We start from the raw sequence: 21,614 nt of genomic DNA, 5'->3' as shown, positions 1-21,614 counted from the left end.
ATATTTATTTGGAATTTCTTTTATTACGTGAATGAATAATCTTACAAATCTTTAGATCCGTATTTATAGCAGCCTTAAAATCTGATTTTTTTTTTATACGAATATATATTTATTTAGAAAAAATAAATTTTCTAAACCAAAATGTCATACCGTACCGCATGGGCCACAACACCCCCAAATATCAACCAACAAATGCTGGACTTTTACCGGTGCATAGAGATTTAAGACACACGTCTAGATGCAACAAGAGCTCAACATTCTTGAGCTGTTTTAATCATGTTGGTAAGTTGGGTTAGAGAATCAACCGCCACGCGAATCTTTTTTATTCTGATTAAATCGGCACACGAATCTTTTTATTATTACCGAGAAGAAACAAAGAGTCATTTTCATTATCATCATAGAAAACAAGACTTGTTATTGTCGGGCTTTTCTCAATTTTGGTAGGTAATTAGCAAAAAAAGAAACTTAAAATACTGTCCAAAAACGTTTAAGCTGTTGCTAAAAAACTTAGTAAATACTAAAAGATCTAACCGTAGCTGTGAACAGAAAGAAAAATCAACATTTTATGGTCAGTTTTTTTTTTAATAAAAAAATCGTTTACTTCAAAAACACATGTGCTCTCAAACCACATTGTATGGTCTTACTACTTTTATAGGAAAGTCTCTTTCTCTTCTTTGTTTTTTGCGTGGGTAGCCTCTTTCTGGCCACATCACATGCACGAGGATCGATACTTCCTCTCAACAGACTCAATCATGTATATCTTTTGTTTTTGCCATTTATGTGAAAAACTATAGTTGACTAAGCTTCCTTCATTTCTACAATTGCGTTCCTTTTCCTGTATATAAAAAAACTTTTCTTCATAAAAATAGACAGAAATATTTTTAGCCGATATTACATATATGCATCTGTACAGTGACTCTATTCTATTCCTTCACCCTTTAATGGATATATTCTCATATACTTAGTGATTTTTTTTTACTTCACTTAGGTTTTTTAAGTCTGGCGAGAGTAATATTCTACGACAAGCAATTCATTTATTTTCAAACCGACGCATTTCCTATGTGGCATAAATAAATAAGTTTTCATTTTATTCAAGTGGTAGTGTGGAAAAGCTCTTTACCCACCATCTCTCTCTATACACTAATACCAAACCATTCTTTCTCAAACTTTTTTTCTTTTTGTAAACTAACTTTTATTTATTTATTTGTAAGAAAGTAACTTCTGGGCACTACAAATTAACACCCTCTTCCTCTCCTTATCTCTCAAATTCACTTCCAAAGCCTCTCATCTCCTCTCCTTATCTCTCAAATTCACTTCCAAAGCCTCTCATCTCCTCTCCTACTTATCTCTCTCCCTCTCTGCTTCCTTGTTTCCACATAACAACAAAGTCTTACAAGAATCATCTTCCAAAATTCATAAGCCATGGCAACTGTTGTATATCAAGGGTATCAATCTCATTTTGAGTCTCAGCACTTTGAGCCAAGAGCTCTAAGACTTAGACTCTCTTCTCCTAACAATCCTCACTCATCCACACCTCTCAAATCCCATTTCCTTGACTCATCCATCACTCCACAAGACAACATCTCTACCTCTAATGCAGCTTCCTTGCCCTCGCCAGCTCCTAAACCGAGCTCTAGCTCGGAAAGTTGGCTCGAGACCATCTCAAACTCGAGCTCTGATGAAAAAGACAAGAAGACATTACTTCCCTACGTTCATTCTCCATCTTCCCGTAGAACTCTCAGCGATGAGAGCTTAGCATTGTGCACTGAAAGCCTCGGTAGCGAGACGGGCTCTGATGTTATTACCGATCAAGATTTGTTCTCGGTTTCATCCGAATTACAAACCATGGAAACTAGAACTTCGACCACCACATCAAGAACATCAAGACAAGATAGGAAGAGAGATTTGTTGGCTTCACTTCCACCTCCTTTGACAACTATGAGAGGATTTGATTGCATTCAAGTCAAGTCCCACCGCGAGAATGGAAAATTGGTGATGACGGCCGTGAAACCTCTGCCGCGGGATAGATGCTTACAGGACCGAAGTAATGGCTGCGTCCGGCTCGCGTTCTTGATTGATTCTGATGACCACAAAGAGATAGAGACCAAAGAAGAAGAAGAAACGACCGAGATAGGGGGAGATAACGAAGAAGCGATTCAAGAATACGAGGCAGAAGAAGTTGAAGAAGAAGACAACGAAGTGATGATTATTGATAACATTCAAAGATCAAGTAGATGTCATGAAGGAGATCGAGAAAACAGAGGATTTTTAACATGGGAATCTTTATGTGTTGCCACTTCTTAAAAAAATAATCTTTCTACTCATTTTGTGATCACAGTTTCACACCTTTTTATTTATTTTATGCATTGGGTTTCGTTTTTGTATAAATAACAAGCGTTTCTTTTTTTGATCACTCTCTATGGTTAAAGATTAATTCACTGACAAAGACCTTGATTATTAGGTTTTTATTTTGTCAACGACCTTAATTGTTAATTTAATACTTAAATATTTGAAGTTATGTGTAGGGCCTGTTAAAATATGACGTTCATATTGATAATAATAATGTTTTATAAAAAAACTAAGTTTTGTAATTTGCATAAACAAAATTTCCGCTCATGTGTAGTAAAAGTTATTATTATGAAACCCACATACGCGCACACAAATATATATTGTAACTTTATGTAACCCATATATTAGTAGGTCAGGACAATAGTACCACGAAATAACCTTCATCATGGGAACACACATCACTTCACTATGTCTATTCTTGTTTTTCAACGTTTTTATCTTCTCAAAATTAATTATGATCATATCTCTTTTTTTTTTTTTTTTTTGACAAAATTATGATCATATCTCAAAGACTTTGATTTGTATTTAAGTGGACATTCTATGCTTGTGATATAATCTTCTCATATGTATTTTTTCTTTTTGCTGAGAAGTCCTTTTTGGATGTATATTAGGCTAAAACATATAAGTTTTGCAGCCATGTAAATTTTCTTTTTAACGTCCTTGGTATTAAATATATAATATTATTATATCATATACGAAAAAAATATCATATACAAAATATAGAGAACAAAGAAAATTAGAGAAGGGACTATTGTTCCGTACAATGACGACGTCACATCTATGCTAAAAGCTCTCCTAGCCTCCGCTTCTTTATTCCATCAGCCTCTTTCTTAGGCCATGCCCATTAGAGGTTTAAAAGAGAGGATTACAAGTTTTACGACGAAAAAAAAATATTAAAAAAAGCAAAAGCGATGAATTCGGTTCGTTTCGTCTATCCTGTGTGATACCTTTTTTCCTAAATTTTATCACTGTAGCGCGGACTCCACGATTGATCAATTGTTTTTTTTTTAAAAATAAAAAAAAAAAAAAAAAAAAAATTTAATAATAAAAAATTAAGAAGATGAACCACAAATAGGGGTTCACTGATGCTCTTGCTCTTAGCCCCACAAGTCCACAAGAAAAAGGTATGGTTGAAAATTCTTAATTTAAACAACTATATTTTTCTTCGGATTAAAATTGGAATTTTTTTTTACAAGACTAGAATTACCATATGTCCATAACCTATCGCTCAGAAATAAGAGGTGTCAAAATACAAGAGACAAGAGGTGCCACTTAATTATGCCTATTTTCAAAGAATATTTTTTTGTAATTGCCAACTTATATGCATGCATGCATGGTTTTCCCCTAAAACTATATATAGTAAGCATGACACGTAAACTATACAGGAAACTTCAAAGTTTTGTTCTCTCCTTCTGTCGATGACTACTCGTTTGTTACAAATTTAAATTTTGTTAATGAATCCGTTATCCCCAAAACTAATTTCCCTTTTAAATCTAACTTTAGTGCTTTGAATTTGATGTATAAGTGCGATCCTTTTCACGTTTCTTTTCTGCAAAGTAGTTTGAAACTTTGCATGTATCTGCTTTTATCCATTTATTGAACTTTATTTTGCGTTAATCTATTTGCGAAATGTATTTTATATTTACACTTATAGAATGAAACAAGTTAGCTCGTCGATGTTTGATAAAATCAAGAAACACGGACTAATATCAAATCGGCACATATCCAATCCCCATAGAGATGAAATTTATTAATTTTAAAATCATAAAATGGAAACTTCGAATATCGCACGTTTGTTTGCCTTGGTTAATGATGCTTTTGATGAAAAAATGATTGTGTTAATTAACTAATCAGTAAAATCGAATGCAACAACTAACAACAAATAAAACTATTTGTATATATATTATATTAGTATGAACAAAAACAGAACAAACTACTATTTGTATAGAAAATGCGCTCTCTCTTAAAACATAAACTACTCCAAAGTTTATCTCCACGTTTGAATATATAAACACAAAGCCATAATAAATCTGACGTTCATGCTATGTCCTATTCCGACCCTCTTTAATTGATCTAATCCAATAGTCCTAATAAACCTAGTCTTATATATGTATGATTCATGACGCAATCCTCAATTGGTATGTTACATAATTAGGTCAGACTGTATTATATACAACAATATGCATAAATATAATTATAAAGACAGGATGCAATGCAACAATGTGGAAATATAGAGGAGAAACTAAATGACATCACTCAAAGTAGAATTGGGTATTTTCTTGGTGGTTAAGAAGAGCAAAAGGATTGGTAAGTAAAATAAGAATATGGATGGGCTTACAAGTGTATATGCATAAACCTTTTTCCAATGCGCAATTCAACAATTAAAATACATGTAATTTTGTCTTCTTTTAGTACTAGTGGGATGCCTTTTGATTCTTTATGTTGTCACTTTCGTTGACCTGTTAATTAAACTATTTACCTAATTAATTAATTCATGACTTTAAATTAGTGAAACATTATACAAAATATAATTTTCCAAAGTAGAAATAAGCCAATCATGTTCATTCATTTACGTAATGGTAGAGGTGGATGATTAAGTCCGGGCATAGTTAAGCTGCGAGCCAATATATTTTCATATAATTTATGTTTGTTTGTTTTTGTAACTGTATAATTTATGTTTGTTAACCTTACATAATATAATATTTGGACACAAATTCGATTATAACCAGTAAAGTAATCAAATTTGGATTAAATTCATGCATATATTGCTTACATTTTAGCTCGGAGAAAATAATATTTGGTATCCAAATATTTATTTAATTAGTTGTAGTTTTCCTTATTGATAACTTATGTTACATTTGTTTAAATTATTTAAAATTGAAATTGGTAAAAACCTTGTAACACACATTGACACAGATATTTTCATAAAACGCTCTATTTTAAAACTTTCGTGCATCCCGGGGCCCATGTCGTAGTGAAACATGGCGACACAACCAAATCGTAGCAACTCTAGTGGTCGACTCTTGTCCTAACTTAGTTGCTTACTTGCTTTGCATATTAATTTAAAACGGGTGCATGGTTTAATGACGTTCATCTTCGTTTAATACATTTATACATTTAAACCAACGAGGACCTCCACAAGAAGTCGGGAGATAATAATTCTTGGACACGAATATAAAAGGGGTGTGTTTTAAAATAAAGCAAAAAAGCATTCATCATAGCTTTTCTATATACAAACAACCATTCATAGTTTTGTGAAATTATTTTGGATAATGCACTGCAAAATTCGTAGGACCCAATCAGATTTCAGAATTTGAGTTATGTGACTATGTCCACGTGAAATATGTCGAGCAATATTTTTTTATATATATTTTTTATCACTATCGATCATTCATATCTTAGGCTAAATTTAGTTTCACGTACATTACTTATTATTAAATGACGTAAACAAATAAAAAATATATTTCTGAAATAGAATCTCTGAAACAATATGTTTCTGAAATAATCAACAATATGATTGATCGTTAAACCAAACATCAACGAGAAATACTTGGGTTCCAATTATAAGATTTTATTACAGAAAATTTGTAAAACACACATAAAATAAAAGTAACGTAGAAGAGGAGTACCTCGCTCTCTCTAAATCTCTCAAATCATTAGATAGGGACTTGTCAAAAACGTACACAAAACGCAAAATCACATATTTTTCTCTTTTCTTTTTATTTGGAGCCTATGTAGTAAGTGTATCTACAAAGGTTAATACTTCAATCAAATACGGTCCAAAGTCCAAACATTGAAAAAGGAGGAAACCATAAAATCTTAACGTTGATTATTAATAGATATGGAAGAGAAAATCAAGAAACATAAAAGCATGAAGATCTTCATGTTTCTCTCTTTCTTTTTTTTTCTTTTTTTTTGAAATTTGGGCAGCTTTTTTTGACAGCCCACCCTCCAACCAAACACTATGTATGTAGATAATTCAACCATAACACTAAATCAAACATTATGGGTTTATTTTCTTCCTTTTATGTTTTTAATGAGTGATTGACTGAACAACGGTCATGTAAAGGAGAAGAAAGGCAAAGAATAAACATGATACGTTGGAGAGTCCATTTTGTCTGTGTGATTCCAACATTTTCAGTAATTATGACATTCATCTGTATACTTTATTATAAAGAAGTTAATTCATATCTCTGTATAAGACCACTATATTTTATCTGTATTTATCTTTTCATAGTATTTTTAGTTAACTTTGTCAAAATTTAATTAATTAACATGAATCAACTGGAATGAAGCTGGGCTGTTTCATTTTGTTTGGTATTTTTAGATGGTTGATACTGTCTTTTAAGTGAAAGTTAAGATATATATAAGTATATATCTAGAATAAATTATTTTTGATCATTTAAGAACTAACTACATATATAGATCAAATGTAATAATAGTGATGAAAACCACCCCACCAAAAAAAAAAAAAAACAGTAAAAAAAAGAACAGAGTGATATTGGGTTTACAAAAGAGAGAAACATACAATGCTTCTCTTAACCGTTCCCTCTATCCTTTATGAGCTGATAATGGAGACTTCCCTCCTGCACCACCATGTCGCAGATTCTCTACACAGATTATTTTTATTACGATAAGTTAACAAAAAAATGTTTTTAAAATTCAAAACCGTTACTAAAAAATGTTTATAGACTCGGAAGAGGAAAACACTTGCCTCGATGCCTTTCAAGCTCTTCATAGAGTTCTTCTTCCCACTCCCGTCGTATCTCTGAAAAACTGAGGATTGATTCGAAGAAGGAACCATTAACATCAAAGAAAGTCAAATTTTATAAACCAGAAACCTTTAGCAAGAGCTAACTCACCAACGGCTATTATTTACTGCCTTCTTGGTTGACTCGTTGACTTGAGTTGGTTCAGTTCCTGGCTGCATCGCTCTGCTTGTGTTCAGTGTACGTTTTGAGCTTTTGAATGGGCTGGGCATTGCATCACTGATAGCTGAGAGCCGTCTGCTCGGAAGTCGTTTAGGTGACTTGCTTATAGTTGGTAGGTTTGGTAACTTGTAGTTGTTGGTGGTGTCTCCAAGTGCACCTTGTGGTATCGCTGGATTCATAGCGTTGTGGAATTCTTCAAGCAGAGGGGTCTGCAACCTTTTCAAATCTTGAGCCTTGACAACAGATAAACCGAATAAGTGATCAAGATTCAGATATAGCAAATGAATCTGAGAAGACATGAACCTGCAGCAAAGAGGGCCTTACCTTCTCATCCAAAAATGATTTTATTTTCAACTCTGTGGCTTTATAATCATCCTCTGCCACGGAAGAGCTACCAGCAAGTGTTAAGCTGGTTTCCTCATCACATGGAACACCAGATTTGAGTTCAGCAGGTTGGTAAGAAAGCATGTTAGATTTACTTCTCATCACTTCTGGGCTTTCGTCAAACTTGCATGACCAGTTATCCGTGGAATCACACATGGGATTAAAACTCTGTTCAAGAGTTCAAAGGTTTCTGTCAGTATAACTGTAATCAAACAGACATATTTTGAAAATTTGGAAGATAGGTTGATCACCTTGTTTAAATCTGTGGACTGTGACAAAACATTGTTGCTGACTGATGAAATGTTGCAGAGATCATCCATATCGATCTGACAAAGGTCATCAGAGTCGCCATCTCGCCAACCAAATCCTGAGTTATTTGATTTCTCTGGGTGTATAAGGGAACTCCTCAAGCTTCCGAGTTCACATACATCCTTCAAGCCTGAACAGGTTGACCTCCTCATCAAAGAGTTAATCCTGGAACAATAGATAAATAGGAAAAGCGAAAAAAGGAATCAAGAAACCAAAATAATGGGTAATAAGAAAGAAAATTGAAGGTAGAACTGTAAAGAGAAACTTACGAACTCCTGACACTATTTCCTTGTATGGCTATTGGGTTTTCGCATTCCTGATATATTTGAAAGGATGTCAGAAGGGTTGAAAAACTAGAACATAGTTCACTGCATGATTAATGTACTAACCGTAAAAGAATTATGGAACGCTGGATGAGATTCCATGTGCTCTCCAGTGACAAAGGGATGCTGAAATTTTTTAACCAGATGTCAGCACTATAAGCAACAAAAATAATTGTGTTGTGCCGTGATAGTAAGGACCACTTTCATGACTATTTAAAGTGTACAAAACATAAGATTCACAACACCTGAAGCAATTCGGATGCAGAGAGTCTCAAGCTTGGTTCCCTGCAAAATATAATACCTCTTATAAATAAGAGAAATAAACGCTCTCTTGAAATGGAAAGATGGACATCCGTCTTTACAGGCGCTATCTCTAGTCAAAGACAGAAACGAACTTTTGACTTACTTGTGCAAGCATTTCAGTAGAAAGTCTTTAGCCTCTGGTGAGAGGTCTTCTGGAATTGGTGGATGAGCTTTTGTTCTACCAATATGAAGGACAGCGGCAAACTGAAAAGAAAAAACTTGTTAGTTTTCTAAATAAAAGACAGCAGCGTATAGATCAACGATATTGGAAATTGCCTTTCCCCCAGTGGATATGCCTACCTGCTGATACTGCTCACTCCAGGGAGGTTTCCCTGTAGCCATCTCGATCACAGTGCACCCAACACTCCATATATCAGCAGAGCTTCAGATTTAGGAATAAGGTCAGATGAAAAGTTGCAATACACAAGGGAAAATAGATGAAAACCCATTTCCAAAACCCCATAACATTTGTAATCTATCATCTTACAAAAAGTTAGAAGCTTAAAGAAAGTAGGAGACTTAGGGAAATAAGAATGACTAGTGGTTTTCTACAAATTACTTACAAGCTGTGACCAGTCTGGAGAATGACTTCAGGAGCCATCCAATACGGCGTTCCCTTCATAGATTTGGCACCATTTACAGTAGCCTGGAATGGAAGCACAACAATCACAAGTTTTAGAGTAGTGAAAAAGAGAGGCAACACACTGAAATATGATTAAAGAGAAAGAGAAGCACAATCGTACTAGCTCTACGACTTTCTTGGAAGCACCAAAATCTGCGAGCCTGATGCACCCTTTGTTATCGACCAAAATATTAGCCCCCTAGAGAAGAAAGTGACAAGAGTTATTTTAAGCAACCACATGCATAATCATATGTTGGAAAATAGAAAACTACCTTGATATCTCTATGCATGATCCCGTTCTTGTGAAGATACTCCAAACCGAGCAAAAGTTGCTTTGTGTACATTATTATCACCTACTCATAAATATTCAGCACAACTTCATAACCCATGTGAAAGCTCAAACACAAAAGTGTAGTAAGTATACTCACAGGTTCAGGAAAAGATCCAAACTTCTCCAACAAAGATGATATTGAACCACCGGGAACAAACTCCATCAAGATATTCAACGAATCACTCTCCCTTACTGTACCCAAGTATCTCTAAAAACAAAAACAAAAATTAAGATAATTGGCGCTCTTATTTTTCTTATAATTACCAGGAGGTTTGGGCCGAAGCCTTAGAGCATCTCCAACCATTAACACTATTTTAATGTCAAAACCACACTATTTTAGTGTAATTTCAACACTAAAAACAAGCTTTTCTCCAACCATAACACTAAATTTCACACTAAAACTATTTTATAATATTATAGGTATTAAGTTTCTTATTTATCATTTATTTAATTGTATGTTTTATTAGTAAAATGAGTAAATAGTGTTTTAATGGGATGAATAGTGTTTTAGACATCTCCAACCCCACTCTATTTCCTCCTCTAAAATAGAGTTTAGAGTAAAAATGCTCCAATGGTACTCTATTTTCTACTCTATAATAATGTAAACCTATTTTTTACTTTATATATAGAGTAATTTTTTTTTTTTTTTGTTCATCACTCTATTTTTACCATTGGAGCAACATGGAGAAAAAAAAAGAGTAAACCATTGGAGATGGTCTTAGTGATGAATAGTATTTTAGTGTGATGAATAGTGTCACACCAAATTTTAGTGTTGCACTAAAATAGTGTAATTTTTGCAGTTGGATTGAATAGGTTTGGGTGTAAAAATCGCTCTAAAATAGTGTTTTGGAGTTGGGTTGGAGATGACCTTAGTCCACCCAGGCCGAAACCACATCATGTAATATTAGTTTCGTCCCATTCAATCTAAACAAAGGAAAGAACTAAATGGATGAGACTACTCACAACAATGTTTGGATGTGAAAGATTCTTGAGAAGCCGTACTTCTTCCTCAATCTCTCGAATGTGCCCCTAAAACAACGATGACTCATCCTAAAATTACAAACTCAACACAAAGATTAAAACCACTGAGAGGTAGCAAAGCGATGGAAAACTCACCTGAGTCTTCTCCTTCGCATTATTCGGAGCGATTAAAACCTAACAAACAAATAAAAATCAGTAAACGAATTTAATCAATTTTAAACTAACAATCTTCAAATCGAACCTGTTTAATCGCGAGAAGCTCGCCGGAATCGAGGTTCATCCCCATGTAAACCCTCCCGAAAGCGCCGCAGCCGATTAACTCCCCTTTTCTCCACCGAATCGCCGGGGCTTCCTCCTTTCTCGGGGGAGCGGGGAGACCAGGAGGCGTCTTGCTGAAGAGTCCGATTCGAGAGCTGCGGATGCTGGAGTTGATCTTCCCGACGAATCCGCTGAGTCCTCCTCCTCCTCCTCCTCCTCCGCCGTCTTCTCCGGCTAAAGACGACCGGAAAACTAACGATCGGCGAACCGATCCGAGGATATCTTGCATCGTTGGTGCTCTCGTGAAGTGATTTCGTTATAGAGATTAGTGAAGATTCATCGGCTGCTTCGTTGATACTCAGAGAGGAGGGAATGAGAAACTCGATCTGTAATTCAAAATTAAAGTGGAGCTTTTGTGATTTTTTTGATGTTTTCGTTGGAAAAAAATAATTCAAATCGCTTCGTTAATGGGCCTTGAGTATTGGGCCTTACGTTGAAGTCCGCACGTGTCAAGGAGCCAGATCGTGTGTCGTCCGTTGAATATGTTGCCTATCTCCGCCAAACTTACCGACAAAAGGTAATATATTAAATATCTGTTATTATTATTAGTCACATGCAAATTTTGCTTTATCTTTAATCTTGTTTTGTCGGATTATTACGTTTAAATTTGAATTCAAGCTATAATCTCACTCTCCGTTTAAAAATAATCTATGTTTTGAGAAAAAAATTGTATCAAAAATGTTTTTTATTTAAAAACAATGATAAATTATAATTTTGAAAAATAATTAAGTTTATTGAATTATAATTAGCTTCAAATTATAAAATACCTAATCAAAAAAATATTATAATTAAAATTTACGATGTTTTAATATGTATAAAAACTTTTAAAAATAGGAATTTTTTTTAAAGAAACTAAGTAAATAACATAAGCAAAAATTATTCTCGAGACAAAAAAAGACTCATGACATGTGTTATGTGGTAGATCTCTCTCATCAACAGAGGAAGAAACAGAAGGACAACATGAAAGCAAGCAAGTAATTAAAGAGGCCAACACTAAAGGTGAAGCCATTAGAATCCTGTTTTGTAGCTGGCGAATAGTTTCCTTCTGGTGTGTTGGTGGTGAGAACCACAACGATCCAATCATCTTCTTTACCAATACCCATCCCTGTGAACTTCGAATCGTTCAAACTCATGGAGTACTGCGACTTGGTGAAGTTTGTGAGGACGAGGCTAGACTCTAGACGAGGAACACATGCCGGCATAATGGAGCCATCTCTTGTGTCTGAGACGTTTAAGTGGCATTTAGCGAGAATATTTGGGTAATCTGAGAACTGTGGCTCGGCTCCGGGTACTGTGGCTGAGCCGGTGTCGTTGGTGCATGGTTTGTTCTTGAATTGATCAGCGAGTTCGTCGGCTAGACACTCTGCGTTTTTGTTCTTGTTTAAGGTTGTGAGATTCTGTGATGTTCTGTAGCTGTTTATGCCTGTGAACAGAACGTCCTCTTCATCTGCAACGTCAACAACTCTAATCAAAATCTATATACTTTGCAGGATCATATTCACAAGTAAATCTATTTTAGAGAAAGTACAGATTAAAGATCTAAATGAAGTGAAAGGAACATATCAGATCAGATCAGATCTAAAAACATCCTAAGTAAATCAAGAACAAGAAAGTCATGGAAGGGAGAGGAAGTTACCAGTGTCGCTGAGCACAGTGCGGCTGAGGAAGAGAATGACGACGGAGAGAAGGAGAAGAAGTGGAAGCTTGTTGTTAATCGCCATTGGAACTGATTCGAGAACTCTCTTTTGATATTTATTTTTTTCTTTCTTTTCTTGGCGATGAATAGCTTTTATTTATTTATATAAAAAGAGAGCGTGAAAATGGTTGCTTAGCTTTAACTCTTTGACAGTTGTGTTTTTGATTCTGTTGTGCTTTACTTGTCTTACTTGATTGTGACGCTGCGTCGACCACTTAAGCTCCTATACGATGTCGTTCTGTTCTGAGTAGGGAGGAAGAAGAACAAATGTGGCAGCACATAAACTCACTAAACCAAACACAAAGTTTAAATTTGAAACCAAGTTCTTGTAAACTTAACGGTTTAACTGATTTGTTATTACACTGTAAGTGCCAAGATGTGACCAAACACAATAACCAAAACACAAGAAAAAAAAAACATAAGTGTTCACAAAATCACTTACTCCATAACCGCGACTCCACCTACAGCTTTGATCTTCTCTATGATTCCATTAGCTTCCTCCTTCGTCAGACCTTGTTTAATCACCACAGGGACTTTCTCCACAAGCTCCTTCGCCTCCTTGAGACCCAAACTCGTGAACGCTCTCACTTCTTTGATCACTTTGATCTTCGCAGCTGTATCAAACTTCTCCAGCTTCACGTCGAAAGACGTCTTCTCCTTCTTCTCCTCAACTTTCCCTGCTCCAGCCTCTTGTTTCGCTCCCACACTCAACATGCCTTGGGTCGAAATCATCTGCTGTTTCGGGAGCCTGAGGTGTTCGTTGAGCGCGGGACCGATCTGTTTCCGCTCCTCTGGAGATAGCGCAGCTATACGCTCAGCTAGCTCCACGATCTTGCTTGAAGGCTGGGGTCTAGGACCGTAGGGATCGTAAAATGATGGGTATTTGTATTTCTTGGGTTTGGGTTTGGATACAGTGTCTTGCTGCAAGAAACGCACTTGCGCAGACCAGTTTAGTTTGGGTTGGCATTGGCGCGAGTGAACGTTCCTGACAAGTGATATAAGCTTCTTCATGACTCTCACAACTCTGTTACCATACAAACGTCAAGCAAAGATCATTTCAAGTGTCAGTAGAGAGACAGAGAGAGAATGATTTTAATAAATGCTGTTTTTGACCAATGCGAAGAAGAGCTCCAAAACCACAGAACGAGACTGATTAATGCTTACATGATGATCAATATATGCGTGAAGATTTGGCCTATTTACAGCAATTATCTGATTAAACTACGAACACATATCAGTTTAGGCTCAACGGTTGATCAAATCCTTATAGAGTTTATCACAAGATCAGTGGAGCAAATTGAAGAATACTAAAAGGTTGATTTCAGATTCATTAAGACCGATTCGCACTTCTACATACCTTAAAACTAATTCGATTAACCAGGTCTAATCAGATTCAATGGTCTAGTGTAACACGGCTTACAATCTATAACACAATGATCCGTTCTGTAGAAGATCGAAAACCTAGCTAGCTTCGCAAGTTTATCAGAGTCCCAAAATCAAAACAATGGGATCCATAAATCGTAGACCTATGATGTGAGAATAAGAGCAATAAAATCGGAGAAGAAGTTGAGGAATGGCTTACCTCCGGCGCGTTGCGGTTGGAGAGAGACGGCTAGCTTCGCCGGGTCAGAGATAAGGTGCAGGTGAAGAGGGAGAGAGAGAGAAACGAGAGGGTTTAGAGTGAACCTCCCTTTCTTTGGGCTCCATTTTGAAATATGGGCTAGGCCCAATAGATACTCAACAATAAAATTATATTTCGATAAATGGGCTAAGCCCGATAGATTTGTATCCCATTCATACTATATTATAAATTTCTAGCATTTTTGTTGTTTTTAAAATAAATGTTTTTACAGTTTTCATTGTATATTTTGTTAATAGTAACAAATTTGAAATATCGATAAATATTTATTTTATTAGTTACATTTTTTGAATGGCTATTGGCTTAGAATGAATCATAGGAAAGTTTAAGTTTACTTATTATTATTATTATGAACCGAGGCTTCTAGTGGTAAAAGGCTTACAGCTGTGAGTACCGCCATCTGGATTCGAATCCCGGCCACTGGAGAATTAACATTTCGGCATCGCCAGAGACAGAAAACCTACACGTGGCAACACGTGACTAGTCTGGATCACTTCTGTAGGGGCCAGGATACCTCTGTATAATTCAAAAAAAAAAAAAAATTTACTTATTATGCATTTATAATTAAAAATTAGTTGTATTTTTACTATATGTAAGAAATCTATAAAATTTGTCTTTGAAAACAAATGGAGTACTCTATCATGTTATGATGTACATTTGCTGAGAATTGGCAAGTAACAAACATTTTTATTGAAAAGAAAACAAGAACCAAGGAAAAGTAGAGTTCATAACTTGGTGTGATCCTTTGGTGATGTTCGGATCAGACTTATTTTCACTCTCGCAACTTATACAGAGGAAACAACAAATGCCATAACAACTTGTCGAGACACTTGTTAGATCTGTCCTAAAATGACTTCGGCTCCCGTCACCTTGAAGTCAGATGGTGCTTCTTCCACGTTCACAGCCTTCACCTTACCGTCTTCTACATAAGCCGACCATCTGCACAGTAACATCACACAACCAAACCAATCTGTAAGATCAATGGGTTCAGTGATATGAAAGCTTCTACAAAGGGAATAAGGGACTTTCACAGTGGTTTACCTCTCAGACCGAGGGCCGAGCAATGCAGCAGAGAGATCCTTGTCTAGCCCCAAGCTTTTATGGAATTTCCCATCAAAATCTCCATAAAACTCAATCTGACATTAACAAGTTTCAAGATCATCACACTAAGCCATTCTGCTGGCATGTAATGAAGATATACTATATAAATAACGACAAAGACAAACACGTAAAGTGTAAACCATGAATATATCTAGCAAGGAAAATGATACAAAATCTGTTGTAATGATAGTCAAATAAGTATTATGGAAATTGCTAATGAAGCAAGTTTTTCTAACCATACAATCATATATTTAATAATCATCTATTATATATAGCAATCAACAATACTAAAATGAGTAAGAAGATTACTGAATGGCCTAACTTTACCACTCAACACTTAGAACCCAATAATAATAACAAGTTTTATGAAACAAGATTCAGCAGAGAACTAAAAATCACAAAAAAAAAAGTCTTAATAACTTACAGCATCTTTGGCACCAATCTTCTCTGCCCAACCGTTTAAAGTATACGGATCATTGACAGAAACACAGATGACGGAGTCAATGCCTTTGGCTTTGAACTTATCCATGTGGCTCTTGTAGCTTGGCACATGCTGCTGTGAGCAGACTCCTGTGTAAGCTCCCTACATACACACAGTGATCAGAACTTCAGAAACCTGAATCAAGACATGAGAAATATTAAAAGATATGATTTTTTTCTTACAGGAAGTCCAAAGATGACGACTTTCTTCCCCTGCAACCAATACCAAACAATCATTATGTCAGAAACAAACCGAGATTACCCTTGAATCGAAAGTCTGAGAATTTGACCTTGAAGATATCTGACAATGGTGTGGTGGAGAATTTGGAGGAAACGCCTTCGTCCCAGCTGCGAGCTTTCTGGAGGGAAACGCCTGGAGCCGCCGAGGTTATGTCCGTGCCCTCTGATAGCTTTGAGAAAGCCCTTGATGAAACTCCGATCCGGGCGATACTTGCGGCGGATCTCAAAGCCGGTGAGTTTCTTAGCTTCAGAATAGACATCGCCATCGCTGTCTGAAAATGAGAACGTGTCTCTCCACCTCTTTGGGTTCGTTTCGATTACTGTATAGTTTGCGTCTCAACCATTTCTGAAGAAACATCTTGCCGTTTCTTAACACACCAGTTAAACTGCACGCTGTTTTCACAGGCTTCCCGAACAACACTCACTTGTTAACGTCACGTTTTGTGTAGATTCCAACAAAAAATCTCATAACACCTAACTGTTGGTTCATCTTCACTTCTTTCGAAAACATCAAATTGTGAAGCAAAATTCATTTCTTGACCAAGTAAACATAGTCTGCGAGAGGCTAATACATTCAAATGAATTCTTTAGATTCTCTACAAATAAAGAAAACACACAACTTGTTCTGACTTCTGAGACTATGTCATGAATCCACAAAACTACAAGCAAGAGTAGCCATCAGTGTTTCTTCAGATTCTGCCCCAAAACACTGTCGATGTATGTCTCTAGCTCTCTGAAATTATAAAAGAGAAGCCAGATTAGAACAAGTCAAGTCACGAAGAGTTATGGTAGTATCATGTACTTACTATTTGTTTTTGGTTTTGCTCCACTTTTCGATGGCATTGTACCAGTCCCATTGGAAAAAGAGTGCGACCAGCCTTATAGGCCCTGCGGTAATAACTTCAAGAAAAGCTAGCCAAAATGATCTTTGAGGCGACATTCCGGTTGTGGCGAGAGACAGTAAGAAGCCTTCAAAGTTGCATGAGACAGTGAACTTTCCTGCTTTGATGCCTTCCATAGCTCTTCTGGCCACTTCTTCTGTTTTCATAGAACCAGAGGACGCGGCTATTATGGCAGTCACCTCAGGTCTGCTCTTCTGCTCTGAAAAACCAAAAATAAAAGGAAAATCAACATAAACTCTTATCATCATCTTCAACTTTCTAATATGAACCAAGGAACCTCAGAACATCGGTCAAAAGAGTATTAACTTCTTTCTCAAAGAAAAAAGGAAGTCTTCTCAGATGCTACCAGAGCATAAATACATCTCCTTACGCATTCCTTATTCTCTTCTAAACAGTATCACACGAACCACATTAACGCAAGAACTTTGCCAATACGTAGTCAATATTCAGTAACAGATCGCTCCATCAGTTTCTCAAATTCATAGCAAAGAAGAAAATGAGATACAATTTATTCAGGCTAAACAATTAACGGCACATCTCCGATCTCATAATAACAACTAGATCAACAATAGTTTCATATCTTCATATCTCCCCAACCACATAGTAACACCGTTATATAGTCTGTCTCCAACCTTTTTAGCTGTCCTTAGCTTCCTAATCCTAATCCTACCTACTGTCATTTGCTATTATACTCTAATATAAACAACAGCTTCTGAGTATTGTTCTTACCTTCCTCAAAACCAGGTGTATCAGTGTCAGGAGGAAAAACAAGAGTGACATGAATATCATCAGCAACAACTTCTTGCTGCAATGACTGCGCTAAACCTTGAAGCCCAAACTTACTCGCCGAATAAGCAGCATAACCATAAACACCCACCTAGACATTAAAGCAAACACCTTTCAATGATACAGCTTAAAAATAAAAATCTAATCTTTTTAAATCGCGAGAGACAAACCTGACCAGCCTGAGATGAAACTAGAGAGATCGAACCAGGCCCACGACCTTCCCTTCCTTTCATCCCCGGCAAAGCCGCCTTGATCACATTAAAGCTCCCGACGAGATTAACCTCGATCGTGAACTTCACATCCTCCACGCTATGCCTCTCGAGCTCCCTCGCCGTGAACACCCCTTGATTGACGATCAACACGTCGATCGGGCCAGATTCCTCAACCGCCCTCGAAACGGCGTCGTAGTCGCGGACGTCGGCGGAGAAAATTGCGACTTCGACTCCGGTGGCGAGTTTTATGGATTGTTTGGCTTCTTCGAGCTTTTCGGGGGATCGAGCGAGGATGGAGACGCGAGCGCCTTCCGAGGCCGCGCGGTGGGCGAGGGCGAGGCCGATGCCGCTGGATCCGCCGGTGATGAAGACGTGGCGGGACTTGATGGGGATTCTGATGGGTTTGGGGCGGACGATTAGGGCTAAGGTAGCGAGAAGGGAGAGTGGGACGATGGGGATGAGGAGGAGGAGGAAGGAAGGAGACATTTTGCCGCCGTTGAGAGTTTGGATCTCGTTGGCGATTGTGAAGCTCACTGGAGAGAGGAAGAGGAAGAAGAGAAGAAAACAAAAACCCGATTGTGAAATAAACCAACGAACCAAAATACCCGGTTAAGGATTTCTACTGAACCGGTCTGTTATTTTAGTTGAATAAAATCCCTTTTATATGCCTTTTTTTTTTTTTTGAGAAAGAAGTCCATTGTATATGGTGGTTTTTATTAATCCATTATATATGTTGTGTTCAAATTTCAAAACAAACAAACAAAATCCCTCATATATGATTTCCCAAAAATCAAATCATTATATACAAGATTTTTATCAAATACTAAATGGCAATGCATTAATGTTGTTTTATTTTGGATTATACTACACCTTATATATATAAGCAATAAATTAATAAATTAATTTTATTTTTTGTTTAATTTTGGATTATATTAGTTTTATGAAATTAATTTTATTTTTTTTGTGCAACTGATCGCATAAGAGAAGTTAGAACGTGACTACGTATCTTAGGGATTCAGAAAGGTTGAGTTCGTAGTCTCCAACTTGCAAGGAGACAGGTTTGAGTTAATACTTTCACATATTGATGCTTAGTCTTATTTGACATTTACAACTTTTTTGGCAAAATTTACAGCTAGTTGACAGGAAAACATACAGCTCTTCTCCATACAAATGTCTAAGCTGTGATTTTTTCTAATAATATATCAGAGAATATACATATAATTCTTTGTCTTCTAAATAAAAAGAAATTATATAAAAAGAAAGGAGAGTGATGGGCATGTGGGTGCAAGTCTGTGACAGTCTTTTTCTCCTTTAGATCTGACTTTTGTCTATTCAAACATTGTTGCAAACATAACTGTAACTCTGTAACTGCGAGGTCCCAAGAGATTGATTGGTTCTGGACCTGACACGGAAGATTTTCCAAGCTCACATGAGACTTGTCCTGATCCAGTTTAATTCCTCTATTGATGATTTAGAACTAGTTTCATTAGGTTTATTTGACTTGAAACAATTAGAAAAGGTGGTATACATGGTAAGTGTGAGGTAATTAATCTCTCTAGACAATTTCATTAATCACACCAAATCCCTTTAGATTGATGGTTCCTCCTTCATTCTTATTATTTGCTGATTTTACAAACACAAAATCTATAAATATCAATAATCAATATATAATACGAAATTAAAATGACACAAATCCATGTCTTGAATCTTGATTGAGACTTAAGTGAAGAAAGATGCTGCATCTCTGTAGGTTCTTCTTTGGTTAGTAGAAGCTGCATGATGTAGGGTGATGCTTTCTACGTTGTTGAAAGTTGTGGAGTTGTTGTTGTCATAAACATGATCAGGATACTGTTGCTTGGGGGTGAGGGAACCGAATCTCCCTTGCTTCTTCTGATGAGGATGATTATGTTGTCTCCTTCTTGGCTGAGAACATCTGGGGATGAACACTCCTGTCCCTTTGCTCTCTTTAACTTGGTTGTAATTCTGCTCATGGTACATCATATATGGTGTTGCTGATGCTTGGTAGTTTTCTCTGAACAAACCCTGTTTTTGATTTCCGATATTAATAACCACGTATGTAAATATTCACTAATCAAGAAAGAGAAGGGTTAATTTTAACAAACCTGGAATGAGATAGGAGAGGAAAGTGAGATAGGGTTCTGTTCATCTTCATCTGTGATTAAGAGATTGATTTGCTTGCTTATGTCTGCATAGAAGACATCATCATCAAGCTCAAGTTCCGTAGCCACTTCCATAGCCATATATCTAATCTTTCAAGTAGACTCTTAATTAGCCTTTGTTGTCTGTAGGGAGAAGTGTTCTAAATAAAATATGGTTGGAGTTGTGAGGGGGGAATGTTCAAAGGGCGGCATTAATAGGCAAAGATGTTGAGGGTGAGAGAGAGAGGCTAGAGAGAGAAGTGCATGTGGGAGAGTGGGGCCAAAGTAAAGATAGGAGAAATATATAAATGGATCATAAATGGATCACGAAGGAAGGTTTGCACAATGATGCTTTTTTTTTTGTAAACTATACAATACAATGATGCTACTACTTGCAAATCCTTGAGATATTAAATCAAAAGTTCACAACTCACAACAAGAACAAAACACCCATATCTATCTCAACTTATATTTTTCATTATACGTAATAAAATTATAAAATCTCATCCACAAAACCCATCCCTCTCAATCTAGCGTCTAAATCGAACTTCATTTTCTTGTATGGCTCAAAGTTTATAGTTCAAATAATCTCCAATTATGGATGGAACTCCTACACCTACCTTATCCATTGACTTTCTTAGTCAATATCTTCAGATACAAAAAGATAATAATCATATATACTTCCCCTCGTAATATAAATAGGAAATGAAAAGAAAATGTAATTAGTAAATGACCTGCGTAGAAATAAAAACTAAAACTCTACGCAATAAAGACTGAAACTCTATTAGACTTGTTAATCCAAAAGTGTGGGCGACTGTGTGTGCGTTTGATCTAAAATAAGAAAATGTTAATTGTTAGAGCACCTGCAACACAGATTTAAAATAATTCTTAACTGTTCAAAAATTAATAAAATAATTATGTAGGACCCGTGTTTTTAGGTTTTTGTGTCACCAAAGTTTCAAATAATCTTTGCTTAAGGATTCATTCTTATGCAATATCGTCACTGTTTGTGTACCTCGAATGATCATCTCTTTTTTTAGCTTAAAAAATAATAAATAACAATAAAAAAATTTTAATTACTATTTCTAAGAATTTGTGCACAGGTTCACGGTTGCTGATGTCTTTAGAGATAAAAATTTCGCATGACCGATTTGTATAAAATTCTCTTTTCTAAAGATTTATATATATAATAACATAATACATCTGCAAATATATATATATATATATATATTCGTTTTCCAATTTTTTATTTTTTATATTGGTTTTGGAACACACCGTCTAAAAACTTTGAGACTGAATGGAGCGTGGTTGCTTCACATGTTAGTCTTAACTTTATAAGAAGGTGTAATTTTGCGGCCATTTGCATTTTACATCCAATAAAAAAAACGAGAGCACATGTCCACGATGGGTGACCAATATGCATATACCAAACTATATGAAACCATGGGGTCACATTTGATTTGTTTTAACTATTTATCGACATTCAACATGTTAGGAGAATAAAGCAGTAACCTTATTTAGCTTCTGAATTGGAAATACGTTGATGGT

The 21,614-nt window shown here is 36.0% G+C and overlaps 7 protein-coding genes across 7 annotated transcripts; 1 reads left to right on the top strand and 6 right to left on the bottom strand.

The window, feature by feature from the left end:
* The first annotated feature begins 1,271 nt into the window (after positions 1 to 1,271).
* On the top strand, positions 1,272 to 2,413 carry LOC106399550 (protein FANTASTIC FOUR 4). The gene has a single exon (XM_013840022.3). It carries the CDS (start codon positions 1,423 to 1,425, stop codon positions 2,302 to 2,304), a length of 882 nt encoding a protein of 293 aa, XP_013695476.1. The 5' UTR covers positions 1,272 to 1,422; the 3' UTR covers positions 2,305 to 2,413.
* A 4,314-nt stretch (positions 2,414 to 6,727) lies between these two features.
* LOC106397590 (mitogen-activated protein kinase kinase kinase 3) lies at positions 6,728 to 11,501 on the bottom strand. The gene is made up of 18 exons (XM_013838207.3): positions 11,284 to 11,501; positions 10,775 to 11,177; positions 10,669 to 10,707; positions 10,516 to 10,581; positions 9,650 to 9,760; positions 9,494 to 9,574; positions 9,343 to 9,420; positions 9,163 to 9,245; positions 8,900 to 8,981; positions 8,703 to 8,803; positions 8,542 to 8,581; positions 8,363 to 8,422; positions 8,243 to 8,289; positions 7,916 to 8,138; positions 7,605 to 7,832; positions 7,212 to 7,513; positions 7,064 to 7,125; positions 6,728 to 6,959 (listed from the first exon to the last, which is right to left on the bottom strand). The coding sequence occupies exons 2-18, from the start codon at positions 11,078 to 11,080 to the stop codon at positions 6,901 to 6,903; spliced, it is 1,968 nt and encodes a 655-aa protein (XP_013693661.2). The 5' UTR covers positions 11,081 to 11,177; positions 11,284 to 11,501; the 3' UTR covers positions 6,728 to 6,900.
* Positions 11,502 to 11,712: 211 nt separating this feature from the next.
* On the bottom strand, positions 11,713 to 12,751 carry BNAC05G45790D (uncharacterized GPI-anchored protein At3g06035). The gene is made up of 2 exons (XM_013840927.2): positions 12,488 to 12,751; positions 11,713 to 12,298 (listed from the first exon to the last, which is right to left on the bottom strand). The coding sequence occupies exons 1-2, from the start codon at positions 12,570 to 12,572 to the stop codon at positions 11,784 to 11,786; spliced, it is 600 nt and encodes a 199-aa protein (XP_013696381.1). The 5' UTR covers positions 12,573 to 12,751; the 3' UTR covers positions 11,713 to 11,783.
* Positions 12,752 to 12,852: 101 nt separating this feature from the next.
* Positions 12,853 to 14,379, bottom strand: LOC106400581 (50S ribosomal protein L7/L12). Its single transcript, XM_013840928.3, has 2 exons — positions 14,130 to 14,379; positions 12,853 to 13,571 (listed from the first exon to the last, which is right to left on the bottom strand). Exon 2 carries the CDS (start codon positions 13,556 to 13,558, stop codon positions 12,986 to 12,988), a length of 573 nt encoding a protein of 190 aa, XP_013696382.2. The 5' UTR covers positions 13,559 to 13,571; positions 14,130 to 14,379; the 3' UTR covers positions 12,853 to 12,985.
* Positions 14,380 to 14,853: 474 nt separating this feature from the next.
* Positions 14,854 to 16,320, bottom strand: LOC106400579 (peroxiredoxin-2F, mitochondrial). Its single transcript, XM_013840925.3, has 5 exons — positions 16,058 to 16,320; positions 15,951 to 15,980; positions 15,712 to 15,870; positions 15,228 to 15,322; positions 14,854 to 15,125 (listed from the first exon to the last, which is right to left on the bottom strand). The coding sequence occupies exons 1-5, from the start codon at positions 16,271 to 16,273 to the stop codon at positions 15,020 to 15,022; spliced, it is 606 nt and encodes a 201-aa protein (XP_013696379.1). The 5' UTR covers positions 16,274 to 16,320; the 3' UTR covers positions 14,854 to 15,019.
* Positions 16,321 to 16,812: 492 nt separating this feature from the next.
* LOC111206526 (3-dehydrosphinganine reductase TSC10A-like) lies at positions 16,813 to 18,476 on the bottom strand. The gene is made up of 3 exons (XM_022703592.2): positions 17,866 to 18,476; positions 17,639 to 17,786; positions 16,813 to 17,108 (listed from the first exon to the last, which is right to left on the bottom strand). The coding sequence occupies exons 1-3, from the start codon at positions 18,391 to 18,393 to the stop codon at positions 16,813 to 16,815; spliced, it is 972 nt and encodes a 323-aa protein (XP_022559313.2). The 5' UTR covers positions 18,394 to 18,476.
* A 967-nt stretch (positions 18,477 to 19,443) lies between these two features.
* BNAC05G45750D lies at positions 19,444 to 20,327 on the bottom strand. Its single transcript, XM_013840929.3, has 2 exons — positions 20,031 to 20,327; positions 19,444 to 19,950 (listed from the first exon to the last, which is right to left on the bottom strand). The coding sequence occupies exons 1-2, from the start codon at positions 20,166 to 20,168 to the stop codon at positions 19,627 to 19,629; spliced, it is 462 nt and encodes a 153-aa protein (XP_013696383.2). The 5' UTR covers positions 20,169 to 20,327; the 3' UTR covers positions 19,444 to 19,626.
* Positions 20,328 to 21,614: the final 1,287 nt, after the last annotated feature.

The sequence above is a fragment of the Brassica napus genome, chromosome C5 (assembly GCF_020379485.1).
Source record: "Brassica napus cultivar Da-Ae chromosome C5, Da-Ae, whole genome shotgun sequence".
Lineage (NCBI taxonomy): Eukaryota > Viridiplantae > Streptophyta > Magnoliopsida > Brassicales > Brassicaceae > Brassica > Brassica napus.
Note: the sequence above shows the minus strand (reverse complement) of the source record. Positions and strands in the feature narration are given on the sequence as shown.

Excerpts from the sequence above, each read along its gene's own strand:
- BNAC05G45790D (XM_013840927.2), bottom strand. The coding sequence starts at position 12,572 with ATGGCGATTAACAACAAGCTTCCACTTCTTCTCCTTCTCTCCGTCGTC. Across the intron at positions 12,299-12,487 it reads CACTGTGCTCAGCGACACTG|ATGAAGAGGACGTTCTGTTC; the intron begins GTAACTTCCTCT and ends TTGACGTTGCAG.
- BNAC05G45750D (XM_013840929.3), bottom strand. The coding sequence starts at position 20,168 with ATGGCTATGGAAGTGGCTACGGAACTTGAGCTTGATGATGATGTCTTC. Across the intron at positions 19,951-20,030 it reads CCTCTCCTATCTCATTCCAG|GGTTTGTTCAGAGAAAACTA; the intron begins GTTTGTTAAAAT and ends AATCAAAAACAG.
- LOC106399550 (XM_013840022.3), top strand. The coding sequence starts at position 1,423 with ATGGCAACTGTTGTATATCAAGGGTATCAATCTCATTTTGAGTCTCAG.
- LOC106400579 (XM_013840925.3), bottom strand. The coding sequence starts at position 16,273 with ATGGCGATGTCTATTCTGAAGCTAAGAAACTCACCGGCTTTGAGATCC. Across the intron at positions 15,871-15,950 it reads TCGTCATCTTTGGACTTCCT|GGAGCTTACACAGGAGTCTG; the intron begins GTAAGAAAAAAA and ends GTGTGTATGTAG. Across the intron at positions 15,126-15,227 it reads CTCGGCCCTCGGTCTGAGAG|ATGGTCGGCTTATGTAGAAG; the intron begins GTAAACCACTGT and ends GTTACTGTGCAG.
- LOC106397590 (XM_013838207.3), bottom strand. The coding sequence starts at position 11,080 with ATGCAAGATATCCTCGGATCGGTTCGCCGATCGTTAGTTTTCCGGTCG. Across the intron at positions 7,833-7,915 it reads AGTCCACAGATTTAAACAAG|AGTTTTAATCCCATGTGTGA; the intron begins GTGATCAACCTA and ends ACTCTTGAACAG. Across the intron at positions 7,126-7,211 it reads GCAGTAAATAATAGCCGTTG|TTTTTCAGAGATACGACGGG; the intron begins GTGAGTTAGCTC and ends ATCAATCCTCAG.
- LOC111206526 (XM_022703592.2), bottom strand. The coding sequence starts at position 18,393 with ATGTCTCCTTCCTTCCTCCTCCTCCTCATCCCCATCGTCCCACTCTCC. Across the intron at positions 17,787-17,865 it reads TTTCATCTCAGGCTGGTCAG|GTGGGTGTTTATGGTTATGC; the intron begins GTTTGTCTCTCG and ends TTTAATGTCTAG. Across the intron at positions 17,109-17,638 it reads TACACCTGGTTTTGAGGAAG|AGCAGAAGAGCAGACCTGAG; the intron begins GTAAGAACAATA and ends TTGGTTTTTCAG.
- LOC106400581 (XM_013840928.3), bottom strand. The coding sequence starts at position 13,558 with ATGAAGAAGCTTATATCACTTGTCAGGAACGTTCACTCGCGCCAATGC.